The 12,920-nt window shown below is 36.9% G+C and overlaps 2 protein-coding genes across 3 annotated transcripts; both read left to right on the top strand.

Annotated features, from left to right (window-relative positions):
* Positions 1-1,740: 1,740 nt before the first annotated feature.
* LOC133794690 (DNA-directed RNA polymerases IV and V subunit 4-like) lies at positions 1,741-4,762 on the top strand. Of its 2 annotated transcripts, none has more exons than XM_062232047.1 (11): positions 1,741-1,882; positions 2,117-2,219; positions 2,688-2,744; positions 2,935-3,009; positions 3,150-3,248; positions 3,414-3,525; positions 3,625-3,702; positions 3,854-3,887; positions 3,963-4,031; positions 4,234-4,332; positions 4,436-4,762. In XM_062232047.1, exons 2-10 carry the CDS (start codon positions 2,129-2,131, stop codon positions 4,321-4,323), a joined length of 705 nt encoding a protein of 234 aa, XP_062088031.1. In that variant the 5' UTR covers positions 1,741-1,882; positions 2,117-2,128; the 3' UTR covers positions 4,324-4,332; positions 4,436-4,762. The 2 variants fall into 2 exon arrangements, with proteins under 2 accessions (XP_062088031.1, XP_062088030.1); XM_062232046.1 differs by having other exon boundaries at positions 2,676-2,744.
* A 667-nt stretch (positions 4,763-5,429) lies between these two features.
* LOC133794689 (heavy metal-associated isoprenylated plant protein 41) lies at positions 5,430-7,076 on the top strand. Its single transcript, XM_062232044.1, has 3 exons — positions 5,430-5,808; positions 5,917-6,115; positions 6,563-7,076. Exons 1-3 carry the CDS (start codon positions 5,538-5,540, stop codon positions 6,849-6,851), a joined length of 759 nt encoding a protein of 252 aa, XP_062088028.1. The 5' UTR covers positions 5,430-5,537; the 3' UTR covers positions 6,852-7,076.
* The last annotated feature ends 5,844 nt before the right edge of the window (positions 7,077-12,920 follow it).

Raw genomic sequence — 12,920 nt, 5'->3', positions numbered from 1 at the left:
ATCAAAACTAGTACAAAGAAGACTATATATGTACAAAAGGGGAAACTAATCTAAAGTTGTACACGTGGTAAGTACCACAAGAATATACAAAATACATAATTATATCACTTATCACTAAGGGACAGATGAGTTTGTTTGTATTATTTAATTTATTATTATTATTTTATATATAAAATATGGGATACTTTTTTTTTTTGGACATAGTTACAATTTAGCTATATATTAGAAGAAAAACAAACAACACCATTTATTTTACTAGGGAGGAGACATGTTCAAAGCAATAATTAGGTTAGTAAATTTTAATTTTATAATTTTGTCCAATTTTTTAGAAATAAATTTAAATTAGAATTATATTAGGGAAATTTCATGTTCTATGTATGATAAGTTAGTGAAATTTTTTAATATGTCGACATAAGTTACTATCCCAAATATATGACAATTTTAATTTTTTGAACAAAAATACCCCTAACATTTATACACTCATTTTCTTTATCAGTCCAAACTCTCTCTCTCTCTAATGTCTCATTTTCTCTCACCCTCTTTCTCATTCTAATCTTGTAGATCTCGAAAAAATATCAAAATTAAAAAAAAAAATTTAAACGGATATTTGAGTGAAAAAATATGAACCTCCAAAGTTTTCGTCAAATTTTAATGCAAACCATCAAAATTGCATAAAAAAAATATTGTTTTTGCCAAAAATCAAGTTTTCATTATTGCATCACAAAAACATTGAAACTTCATCGATTTTGTATCGAAAAAACATTGTTTTGGCCAAAAAGATGATTGCATCGCAAAAGCATCAAAACACCATCGATTTTACATCGAAAAAGCATTATTTTGGCAAAAAATAAAGTGTTCATGATTGCATCATAAGATCATCGAAACACCATCAATTTTGCATCAATGGTGTTTTGATACTCTTGTGATGCAATCATGAAAATTTGACTTTTTTTTAGCCAAAATGATGTTTTTTAGATGCAAAATCGATGATGTTTCGATGCTTTTGCGATGCAATTATGAAACTTGATTATTGGCCAAAACGATGATTTTCGATGCAAAATCGATGGTGTTTCGATGCTCTTGTGATGCAATCATGAAAACGATGTTTTTTTGATACAATTTCGATGCTTTTGCGATATAATCATGAAACTTGATTTTCGGTCAAAACGATGCTTTTTTTGATGTAATTTCGATACAAAATCGATGATGTTTCAATACAAAATCGATAGTGTTTCGATGCTTTTATGATGCTATCGTGAAAACTTTTTTTTTTTTTTTGCCAAAATGATGCTTTTCGATGCAAAATTGATATTTTTTCGATACAAAATCAATGGTGTTTCGATGTTTTTGCGATGCAATCATGAAAACTTGATTTTTGGCTAAAACAATATTTTTTTTTATATAATTTCGATGTTCTGCACCAAAATTTGACGAAAACTTTAGAGGTTCATATTTTTGCACTCAAATGTCCGTTTAAATTTTTTTTTTTTTAATTTTGTTATTTTTTCGAGATCTATAAAATTAGAATGAGAGAGAGTGAGAGAATAAGACTTTAGAGAGAGAATTTGGATTAAGAGGGTAAATGATTATTTACATGTTAGACGTATTTTTGTAAAAAATAAAATAAAAATTATTATATATATGAGATAATAACTTATGTTTACGTATTTAAAAATTTGATTAAATTTCCATAACAATTTCACATATATTACCGTCATTATTAGGCCATAAAGACGAAATTGCCCTCCTTGGAAAATTTTGGTCCGTACTCCTTTCTTTTTTCTGGGTAGTCATCAGAAAATACAAAAAAGGGTTTAAAGCACAAAGAGAGAAAACTCTTTCTCTCTCTCTCTTTCTGGAACTCTCACTGGTCAATTTGCAGGTATTTATTTCTTCTTCGTCTACTTTCAGTGTCATCTGGGTTTTATTTTCTTCTTCTCCGAATTGTTATCATCGTGTTTCATTCGGCGTCTGTCTTTTGGGTTGGAGGCTGAAGAGAAAAGGGGGAGTGGGAGAACTGCAAGGCTCTTACATTTATTCATGCATTTATATATGTAGCATAAATGAATTTTCAGAATAAGGTACATTAATTTGGTATTTTGCGGTTGAGTTGCAGATTACAATAGTGATGTCGGAGAAAGGAGGGAAAGGGTTCTCAGTGCCCCAGCCCCAGAAGAGAGGAAGAAAACCCTCCCTCAAATCCACTAATGGAAAGGAAGGTTTGAAAATTTTCTCATTTATAACTTTTGTTAAGTTCTTGTTTGGGCTTTTTTCTTTTCGTTGCCCCTATTGGAAAAACCGGTTCATTGCTGCTGGTGTTTTATATGTTTGGTGAAAGCATTTTTATTGTCAGTGTGCCCATTTATTCACATTCTGTTGTATGTTATTCTTGATCGTGGTTAATCAATCGGATAACTTTGTTCTTTATTTAATAACATGAGTTTGCCTACAGTCTTTTGCATGAATAATAGTTTTGTTAAGCTTGAACCTTGAGGTACATGGGAGACCTTACAATTTTCTGAAGGCTTAAGTTATTCAAAATTTTGTCTTTCCTTTCGAGATTCGTACCAGAAATTAATTTAGCGTGCATGCTTGATGTTTCTGTCCTTTCCATTTTGTGGATTTTTATTTTTATTTTATGTTTAAATATCTTGTATTGAATGCACTATTTTTAGCACCTTTAAAAGGAAAGGATGATAGCTCAGAAAAGTTAAAGAAAGGGAGGAAAGTACAGTTTGACACAGGTATATGCTTTGCTTCTCCAGTTTTCTCTTTAACCTTCAGCTTATATAAGTTATGAATAAGTGTAGGTTTCCTTGTTCTTTCTTTCTTTTTTTTTTCTTGAGAATGAAGAAGTGTCCTTGTATGAAGGTGATAGTATAATTTTTACTGCTAAATGAGCTGTCTGTAAATGGTGGCGGATCATATTAATAGGTGCTCCTGAAGTCAATTTGAACTTCTCGTCTCAATATGGTGGGAATATTGACACACCAACCACACTTCCTAAAGGTTCAATTTTCTTTTCAATTCTTGTATTTTCCATGCTTTTCTTCTATAATAGTTGCTACTCAATTGACATTGTGTTTCCTTTGTGTGTTATCTGTTGCGGACCTTGATTTCCTTTCTTTTCACAACTTGTGGTTTTGTAGGGAGTTCTGGCCTAGGAGGAAAAGGGGACAAGACTGGTAAGAGTGGCAAGACTTCTGTGCCAAAACCTCCACGGCCACTTGAGCTGAGAATTGAAGAGGGTAGGTAGAAATGTATACAAGATATGATTTTTAGATGCCAATGTTTTTAATCTATGATTTGTCATTTACTATCAAAATCTAGGTGTTAAATGTTATGTCACTTTTGATTCTGAAAATCATCATAATTGGTTAAAATCCTTGTTATTCCTTGCTTGGTCTATACAGACCTTCCAAAGGGTGCCAAATGTCTAATGGACTGTGAAGCAGCTGATATATTACAAGGAATCCAGGAGCGCATGGTCTTGTTGTCCAAGGATCCTACTATTAAAATTCCAGCGTAAGGATAGTTATGCATTCTGTTGGAAAATTGAAGGATGGAATTACCGCAATTTACTGTGTATATGACAAAGACGCTACAAATGTTGTTTGCTTTTAGATCATTTGACAAGGGACTGCAGTATGCCAAAAGAGAGAGCTATTACACAAATTCTCAGTCTGTCAAAGACATTCTTGAGTATCCTTGTCTCCTTCTTGGAGTTTTACAAATTATATATACACTTTATAATCTATTGTGTATAAATAGGAATCTATGCCTTTTTTATGCTAACTACAGTGTTCTTTATTACCTTTTTTTTATACTGTTACACACTTAACTCAAGTTTCAGTGTGCTTGCAATATATGGACTCACTGAGGGCGAGGTCACTATCTGAACTTAAATTACTTGATACTTACTACAAATGCTATGATCTTAACTCAAAATATGTTGGCTGCAGATATGCGTAATTGCCAACATCTGTCCAGAAACAGCTGATGAAGTTTTTGCTCTACTTCCGTCTTTGAAGGTGCTCTTACATGTTGAGTTTGCTCATTTCAACTATTGAGAATTGAGATAGAATGTATTATTTCTTGTTGTCTATCAAATGTAATCTTGTAGTTGACTCGTTTGTCCATGTTAGCCTTTTTTTTCCTCTCATTCTCCAGCTGTTTTTAGCCTCGACTCCTGCTTCTTTAAAACATAGGAAGTTAACAATTATGCTCTTCCAGGCCAAGAAACGTATGCTCAGTGAACCCATTAAAGATGTTTTGCTTGAGCTAGCTAAGGTTAAACAGTCTACTTCAACCTTTAGCATGTAAAGATCTTTGGTAAGATGTATCACAGTTGCTTCTTCTGTTTGGAAGGGTTATCTTTATGCTACCATCAGTATTCCTTATATAGTTGTTTTCCATTTTGATAAACTGAGTGCAGACTAAACTATCATCGGAGGCCTGGGAGATGGGAATGATGATATACAGCGTTGATATGGAGTGATCTTGTTGGTCAATCTTGTAAACAGGGGAGCCAACTCAGTGGAAATTTTTACAACCTTTTTTCCGTTCTCATTTGTGCTCCAGGAATTGATGTTTCGATGTAAATGAAACCTTTCTAGTTAGAATGTCTTATCTTTGTTCTGATTCTACTGCTTCTTTTTGTGAATTAAAAGCAGTGGACAAGGCAAATAAGAACTGGGTAAGCTAATGTTGTGAAAAGTTTTCTCTGATATAAAATTGAAAGGATTTAATTTGTTCGATGAAATATGTGCTATTGTTTTTTTACTTAAGAAAGTTTGGTTTGAAACCAGGACCTTTCCAAACATTAACTAGTGTAGTGTTGGAAGTGTGGTTAAGTTGTTCTGGGTAAGCTATTGTGTTTGTAAACAAACCCCTTTAGTGTCACAAAAAAGCCAATCAACCACATTGATGGAAAGTATTCAGCCCTAAAATATAACCACATTGATGGAAGGGATTGATAGGCTTCACTTGTTTTTTTTTTTTTGGTACAAAAACTAGGTATATATATATATATTTGAAAATTTGTTTGGCAACTTTATTGTTGTGTTTTGTGCCATTCATGTTTTTTACTTTTTAAAATTGGAAACCAAAAACGACATTATCCTTTTCCTGAAAAAAAAAATTTGTTGATTTACCTATACACTGAAGAACATGTTTCTTTCAAAGAAAAATTAATAGAAACTTGTAAGGTGAGAAATTTAAAATACTCAGGCATCATTCTTAAATTCTTGGGTTATAATATTATGATAAAATAGTGAAAAAAGAAGAGAGATAAAATTCACTATTTAATTTCGTGGAGTCCTTGCTTTAGTTGCGTGAGTTGAGCTTGACTATTATACGTAGAAATACGGTCAGTCATTACTCAGTATAAATCATATTATTATTATAATTTGAGTTGACGTCGCTTGACTTCTATATGCTTTTTTCCAATAAAGAAAGACGAGCAGGTTTAAAGGGGACAGCCAATCCTGAAGAGGGTCTCTCTCACTCTTGTTGGTGGGATTTGGAAATACGCATTTATGATGCTAACGGGAAGCCAAAACTACAGAGAAATGGAACTAAAGAACAAGGTAGAAGAAGTTGATGATCATGATATTGATCATGATGATGATGACAAAGACGAGAGTGAAGACGAAGAAGACGTAATAGCAGAAGAAAAATGGAGAAAGCACTATTCATCTATGCAAAAAATCCTCTTGGTTGGAGAAGGTGACTTCTCCTTTTCCTTGAGCTTAGCTAGATCCTTTGGTTCAGCCCGGAACATGGTGGCCACCTCCCTTGATCCTCTTGGTATGTTTCTTCTTCCCAAAAAAAAACCCTTTCGTTTACAGTTAAGTTTAGATTATTTTCCCTTTGATTTTTTGTATTTTGTGGATGGGTTTTGATTCTCACTTACAGAGAAGATAGAGAAATATTATAGCAATGGAATAAGGAATATTATGGAGCTAGAAGAAAGGGGTTGTTTGGTACTGCACGGAGTGGATGGAAAGCATATGAGTGATCACTTCTTCCTCAAAACCCAGAGATTTAACAGGATCATCTACAATTTTCCTCATGTTGGATTCCACTACCCGGAAGATAGTTGCTGCCAGATCCAGTTAAGCCATTCAATTCCCATATTTCTCTCTTTTTTTTTTCTACAAAGGAAAAGTCATGTAGGCTTTTACTTTTCTGCTTTACAGCTTTCTTTTATTTTAGCTTTTAAAACTAATACATTATTGATTATTCTTTATCTAATGGTGCATGAGAAATTGTATACTAATCAGTCTTTTTGTAAATTTGGTACATTGTGCTTGAAAGATGTCTCATCATTATATACTTGTAACTTAACCTGTAAATATTTTGTTATCTATACCAAGATTGGCCATGATGGACTTTCCCTCCTGTTCAAGTAAAATTGGTACTCGAAACTTGATTGTCTTTGTCTTCATGCTAGTAAAGGATCTAGTTGAACAACTTTAGTATATAAGTGTACAAGTTCAAAAGTTTGAGCATATATATGTATATATATAAATGGGAAGTGAATAATGTGGTAGTGAAACAGGATGAACAAGACTCTGGTGAAGGAATTTATGAAGAATGCAAAAGCTCTGTTGAGGAAAGAGGATGGTGAGATTCATATATCACACAAGGAGGGTGACCCCTATGACAAATGGAATCTAGTGGAGAAAGCACAGAAGATAGGGCTGCATTTACATGACACCGTGCCCTTTTGTAAGAATGACTACCCTGGTTATCAAAACAAAAGAGCCTATGGTAGCTCTGCTGATGCTCCTTTTCACCTCGGTGAGGCTAATACTTACAAATTCAGGCCAACCATGCACTCTCTCTAGTTTATAAATGGATCACAGAAGTTGAAACTATTGGAACTTTATAAATGCAGTGTATGCAGACCAATGAAACATCAAGAGGGGCTTTGCTTCATTGGAAATTTAAGTAAAATTTCTTGTATTAAGATATAAGACTGTCCTGAACATGGAGGAAACTCTTGGATTCTAAGCTAATTAAGTGGCATAAACATTTTGCCTCACTAATTTGTGATCTTTTTCTTTTTCTTATTCTGTGTTGTGGTTTGCCTTGCCAATCCATCTATAGCTTGGTCATACTAATAAATAAGCTTTTAGATCAATAGGGAAGTGGTTTTTGACCGGGATTATTGTTGTTTCAATATAATGAATCTATGTAGGACTATCCATTTTCATTTTTGTTAAGCATATCTGCTTTTTCAAAACTTTTTTAATTACTAGTTACTACATTTTTTTCATGAAGATGTAATAAAATCATTAACTAATGCTTCATTTTCTACATAGAATAAGTGCGTAACTTTCTCAAGTCCTCCGGCTGCACTAAATAAAAACAAGCGAAAGTTGCAAACAAGTAGCCTGATTTACCTACATAATTCAGACTTTATGGTGAATATAGAGGACCCAAAATCGAATCACATAAACAATATGATTGAAACCATCTAATTAGTGAAAATTTTAATAGCTATTCTAATTCATTTTATCATGAAATTTTTTTGTAGACTTGTAGTAAAATATAGTTAAAATTTTAGATTTAATTATTAAAAACATGACATAAATTAAAATTGGGTTGGATGTGCACCACTTATTCTCAATTACCATAAATATAAATAATATAAAATAGCATTACATCATTGGTCAAGAAAGTTTTCGGTTAAAATAGCATTAAAATTGGAGTTGGTTTCTTTAGGTTAGGGGACGCCTCATGAGGACGGCATGCAGGGCCTTTCGCAACGCATTTCTTCTGTTGCTGGTAATCTTTCTAGCTGGAATTTCAAAGTGTTCAAGCGAACAAAGGAGGCAATTAAAAAGAAAAAAAAAGGAGCTTATTCAACTTGAAATTATTAATGATGAAGCTGCTTGGAAAAAGTATAAAGGGGTGGAAAAGGATCTCGATATTTTGGTTTATAAAGATGAGAAATATTGGGCTTCTAGATCCAAGTCCTCTTGGTTAAAAGTGGGAGATAAGAATACCTCTTTCTTCCATAAATCTGTTTCGGCCCGCAAGAAGAAGAATGCGATTAGAGGTGTAAGCAATGGTGCTAATTCTTGGATGGTGGATGCGAATGCCATTGAGCATGAATTTGTTAGCTACTTTGACCATTTGTATAAATCTGATGCTCCCCCTGTTAATGATCTTAATCGGGTTTTTGATCTAGTGCCGCTGAAAGTTTCGGCGGTTATGAATGCTCAACTTCTTCGGTCGTTCTCCGCCGCGGATGTTAAGAAGGCCTTATTTAGCATGGACCCTTACAAGAGTCCGGGCATGGATGGGATGGGGGCTGGGTTTTATCAGAAGTTCTGGGATTCTGTGGGTCCGGATGTGTGTAATGCGGCTCTTAATTTCCTTGATGGTAATGGTTCGTTGGAGTGTGTGAATGGAACAACCATTTGCTTGATTCCTAAGGTCAAAGATCCCATGAAAGTTACTGATTATAGGCCCATTAGTCTTTGTAATGTGGTGTATAAAATAGTAACTAAAATGATGACCAATAGAATGCGAGAAGTATTGGGGGAGGTGATTTCTGAAGAACAAAGTGCCTTTATTCCTAGCCGCCTCATTACTGATAATGCAATGATCGGGTTTGAGTGTCTTAATCTTATCAAGCGACACAAGAAAGGTAAAACAGGTTTTCTGGCTTTGAAAGCTGATATGGCGAAAGCTTACGACAGAGTTGAATGGAGTTTCATCTGTGGTATGATGCGTAGATTAGGCTTTAATGAGAGATGGGTTAATTTGATTTTTCATTGTATTTCGACGGTTCACTATTCGATTTGCATTAATGGAAAAACGGTGGGAAACATTACTCCTTCTCGTGGTTTACGTCAGGGAGACCCGCTTTCCCCTTTCCTGTTCCTACTTTGTGCTGAGGGATTATCTGCTTTGATCAAGAATGAGTGTATTACAGGAGGTCTTCGAGGGTTACATTGTGGGCGTACGGGTCCGATGGTTTCTCACCTCTTGTTCGCTGATGATAGTTTCTTCTTCTTGGAGGCTACTCGGTCAAGCTGTGCTAGATTCAGAGAAGTTATGGGATGGTATGAGCGGGCTTCGGGTCAACTTGTTAATCTGCATAAGTCTTCGGTGTGTTTTTCTCCTAGAATGGGTCAGGCAATGGAGATTGATTTGGCTACTTTGTTAGGGGTTAATAGAGTTCCCTGTCATGAGAAATATTTGGGCCTCCCTTGCTTTGCAGGTCGAAGTAAATCTAGTTTGTTTCAGTCTATCCGGGATAGAATTTGGAACAAGTTATTTGGTTGGAAGGCCAAATTTTTTTTCTGCTGGAGGTCGCGAGGTTCTGTTGAAGTCAGTTATCCAGGCTATTCCTACGTATGCTATGAACCTTTTTCGTCTTCCGGTGAAGTTGGTTAAAGAAATACATAAACTTTGTGCTCGTTTTTGGTGGGGGGGTAATGATAAAAATAAAAGGATGCACTGGTGTACTTGGGAGCGGTTGTGTTGGCATAAGTCTGATGGTGGGATGGGGTTCAGAGATTTTTTTGTCTTTAACAAAGCCCTCCTTGCTAAACAAGCTTGGAGGCTTTATCATTGTCAAACCTCCCTTGAAGCTCAAGTGATGAAGGGGTTATATTTCCCTCAAGGAGATTTTCTGCTTGCTAAAGAAACTAGCCGGGGCTCTTATCTTTGGAAAAGCATTTTATGGGGTAGAGAGCTGTTCCTAGAGGGGGCTAGATGGATAGTTGGTGATGGCAGCTTGGTTAAAATCAAGGATGATGTCTGGATTCCTAAAAAGTTCGTAAATACCACATATTCGTTCCATGGGCATCCTCTCATTTCCACGGTTCAAGATCTCAAACATGATAATGGTAATTGGAATAGTAACTTGATTGATAGTCTTTTTGCTGTGGATGAGGCTAATCAAATTCTGTCTATTCCCATTTCGCTTCAACGTCGGGATTACCTCATTTGGCATTATAATGCTTCTGGTGAGTATTCTGTTAAAAGCGGGTATTGGAATGCCGTCCGTTTGTTGGGTTGGGGGCAGTTTTCGAGCTCGGAGGGGCAATCTTCTTGGTGGAAAACTCTTTGGGGCCTTTCTCTTCCTCCAAAGGTAAAAATCTTTGCTTGGCAAGCTAGCTTACTGTAATGCCCCGAATTCTCCGATGTATTTAACGGCGTGAACAGTAGGCCGGGAGGGCCGTACTTGCTTAATTATGTTATTAATTGATTAAATGCATGTATATGTTGATTATATTATGATATGATGTGAAATGCATGCATATGTGTCCATATTTCTTTATACAGGGGTGTGATGGTAATTTGACCCGTTGAGGGTAAATTGATTATTTATTCACATGTTGGTGATATAATTTGAGACCACATTATAATGTGGGTTTGTTCGAGCTATTTGGCATGAGACGATCAAGGAATGTTAAATATCGGTTTGGTCATAACGGGCTTAAGCTCGGGGCTCGGGGTGAGTCTCGGGGTGCTTTTAATGTTTAGAGTGTTACCGGATATTAAAGGGTAACGGAATGTGAAATATTGGTGTTTGAGAATATTGAGATTAGCGGGAATTGGGAAGCGTTAATTATCATTGACGGTGTAGGTGGAAAATGTCAAAATTGCCCTTGAGTGGTTTTAGAGACTTTCAAAGACCTAGGGGTATTATAGTCTTTTGGCATATGGATATATATGATGTATGGAAGGCTGTAAAACAGAACCCAAAACCGAGTTCCCTTCTTGTCCTTCCCGTACCTTCTTCTTGCTTCTTCTTCCTTGTGAGTTTTGTGAACTTGTTGAAGGTTTGAGCTTGGGAGCTAAGCCTTGATACTTTGGGAGAGTGTTCCACAGTGGAAGAGCACCATAACCTGAACTTGAGGTAAGATTTAAGCCATTAGTTTCCATGTATGCTCTGTTTTCGTTCATAGCTTTCAGCTTTAGATTTTGGTATGGAAAGTTAGAATCAAGAGGAGTTCTTGGGATGTTTTACTTGGGTTATGACGAGGGATAGTTATGAGTGATGTTTGGAGGTTTAAATGGGTGTTTGAGAGAGGTTTGGGTGGTGTTTAAATTGGGTTTGAAGGGTTGGTTTCAAGGGAAAACGCAAGGGAAGAAAAACAGGGGTTTTGGATGAAATGGGCGTTGCGCCGCGGCATGGCCAGGGTGTGCCGCGGCCCTTGGGAGCTGCTGGGTTTAGCCGCCTCTGTTTGAGGGGCGGGCCGCGGCATGGCCAAGGAGGGCCGCGGCCCTTAAGGCATTTTTGGCCAAAGAGAGCTTTTTGGCTCGGGGATGCAAGCCTAAGGCCTCGGGATTGAACCTACTACCCGGTTGAGTAGTGTTTGAGGTCCCGGAGGTTAGGTTTTGGTTTGGGAACCTTTTATTATTCATTTTATTGATGGAATCCCATGATTTGGTTATGACCAGGTAACCGCTAAAGGACCAAAAAGTCGATCGTTCTCAGGGTTGTTCTTTTATTCGTTCTTGCTCGAACCAGAGGTAAGAAAACTGCACCCCAAATGTGACATGCGTGGATATACATGAGGCATGTGATTGTGAAAATATGGACATGGATTGAATATAGAATGCTTAGCATATGTTGCTCATTTGTGCATGGCACTGACTTATTAGTCAGGTTTGGCAAGGGTGCTAGTATCAACTGTGAAGCTGTGACTTATTAGTCAGGTTCAGGGGTGGTACTGGGCACTGATCACTTTGAGCTGGCTTATTAGTCAGGACGGCCTTAGCGTGTGTCACGCAAGCCAACAAGTTTTGATCTGATAGATCACCAGCATTGAATGGCTCAGAGAGCATTAATGCCAGACCGACCCCGAGGGTCGATGAATGAAATAAGCGCTTGGAGGCTAGTGGCTTACTCAGCAGCCACTCTCCCATCTGAATTAGTGACTTGCATGGCAGTCACTCAGTGTGGTTACCAGAACCTGTTGAAGGCTAGTGGCTTACCCATCAGCCACTCTTCCATCTGAATTAGCGACTTGCATGGCAGTCACTCAGTGTGGTTTATCAGAACCTCATGTGGTGTTTACCCATTTGTTTGAAAGCTTTACGCTCAGTGTGATTATAATGATAATCATTTGATAATGTTATATAAAGTGTTATGTTTTCTTGCTGGGCCTTGGCTCATGGGTGCTATGTGGTGCAGGTAAAGGGAAAGAGAAGCTCACCTAGCCTTGAGTGGAGAGCTGATGTGGTGGTGTGTACATATGCAGCCGCTTGACCACCACGGTCAAGGTGTTCTCAGAGGAACTAGGGGGTTTGCCCTATTTTTGCCGCTTAGGTCGGCGGGATTGTAACTTTACAACAGTAGTGACCTTTTTGTACTGAGAACAGCTTGTAAACGTTTTGTTTAGCTCTGCAGAGCAGTTTGTAATAAAAATCTCCATTTCCTTTTTATTGGTTTTATGCCTTAACCTGTTAATTACACTTAGAGCACGTTTTTGACCAAAGGACTCAGGTAGTGAGTCAAATTTTCAGTCCACCGTTCACCGTAACTGTTCTGGGGTAGCCAGGGCGTTACACTTACACTGGATTCCTACTAGAAGTAATTTGGTGGCGCATGGAGTTCCGTCTACTAGGGACTGCCCTATTTGCAACGAGGCTATGGAGTCCACTTTTCATGCGTTATGGGGTTTGCTCTAGTTTGCGTTCGATTACCTATCATGCTCTGTTCGGTACACTTCCATCTTTTCCTCCTCATACAGATTTTTACATGTTTTTGTGTGAATGTGTTGATGTTTTGAGGAAGGATGAGCTTGAGACTCTGTTGATTTTGCTTTGGAGGATTTGGTATCGAAGAATTAAGTTTGTGCATGAGCAACACATTATCGCGAAGGAAGGTGTATTAGGGTGGGCGCTTGATTTCCATAAACGGTATTGTGATGCTAATGCCACAGAGG

The sequence above is a fragment of the Humulus lupulus genome, chromosome 8, assembly GCF_963169125.1.
Source record: "Humulus lupulus chromosome 8, drHumLupu1.1, whole genome shotgun sequence".
Taxonomy (NCBI): domain Eukaryota; kingdom Viridiplantae; phylum Streptophyta; class Magnoliopsida; order Rosales; family Cannabaceae; genus Humulus; species Humulus lupulus.
The sequence above is the reverse complement of the archived record's forward strand: the minus strand, read 5'-3'. Positions and strand labels throughout refer to the sequence as shown.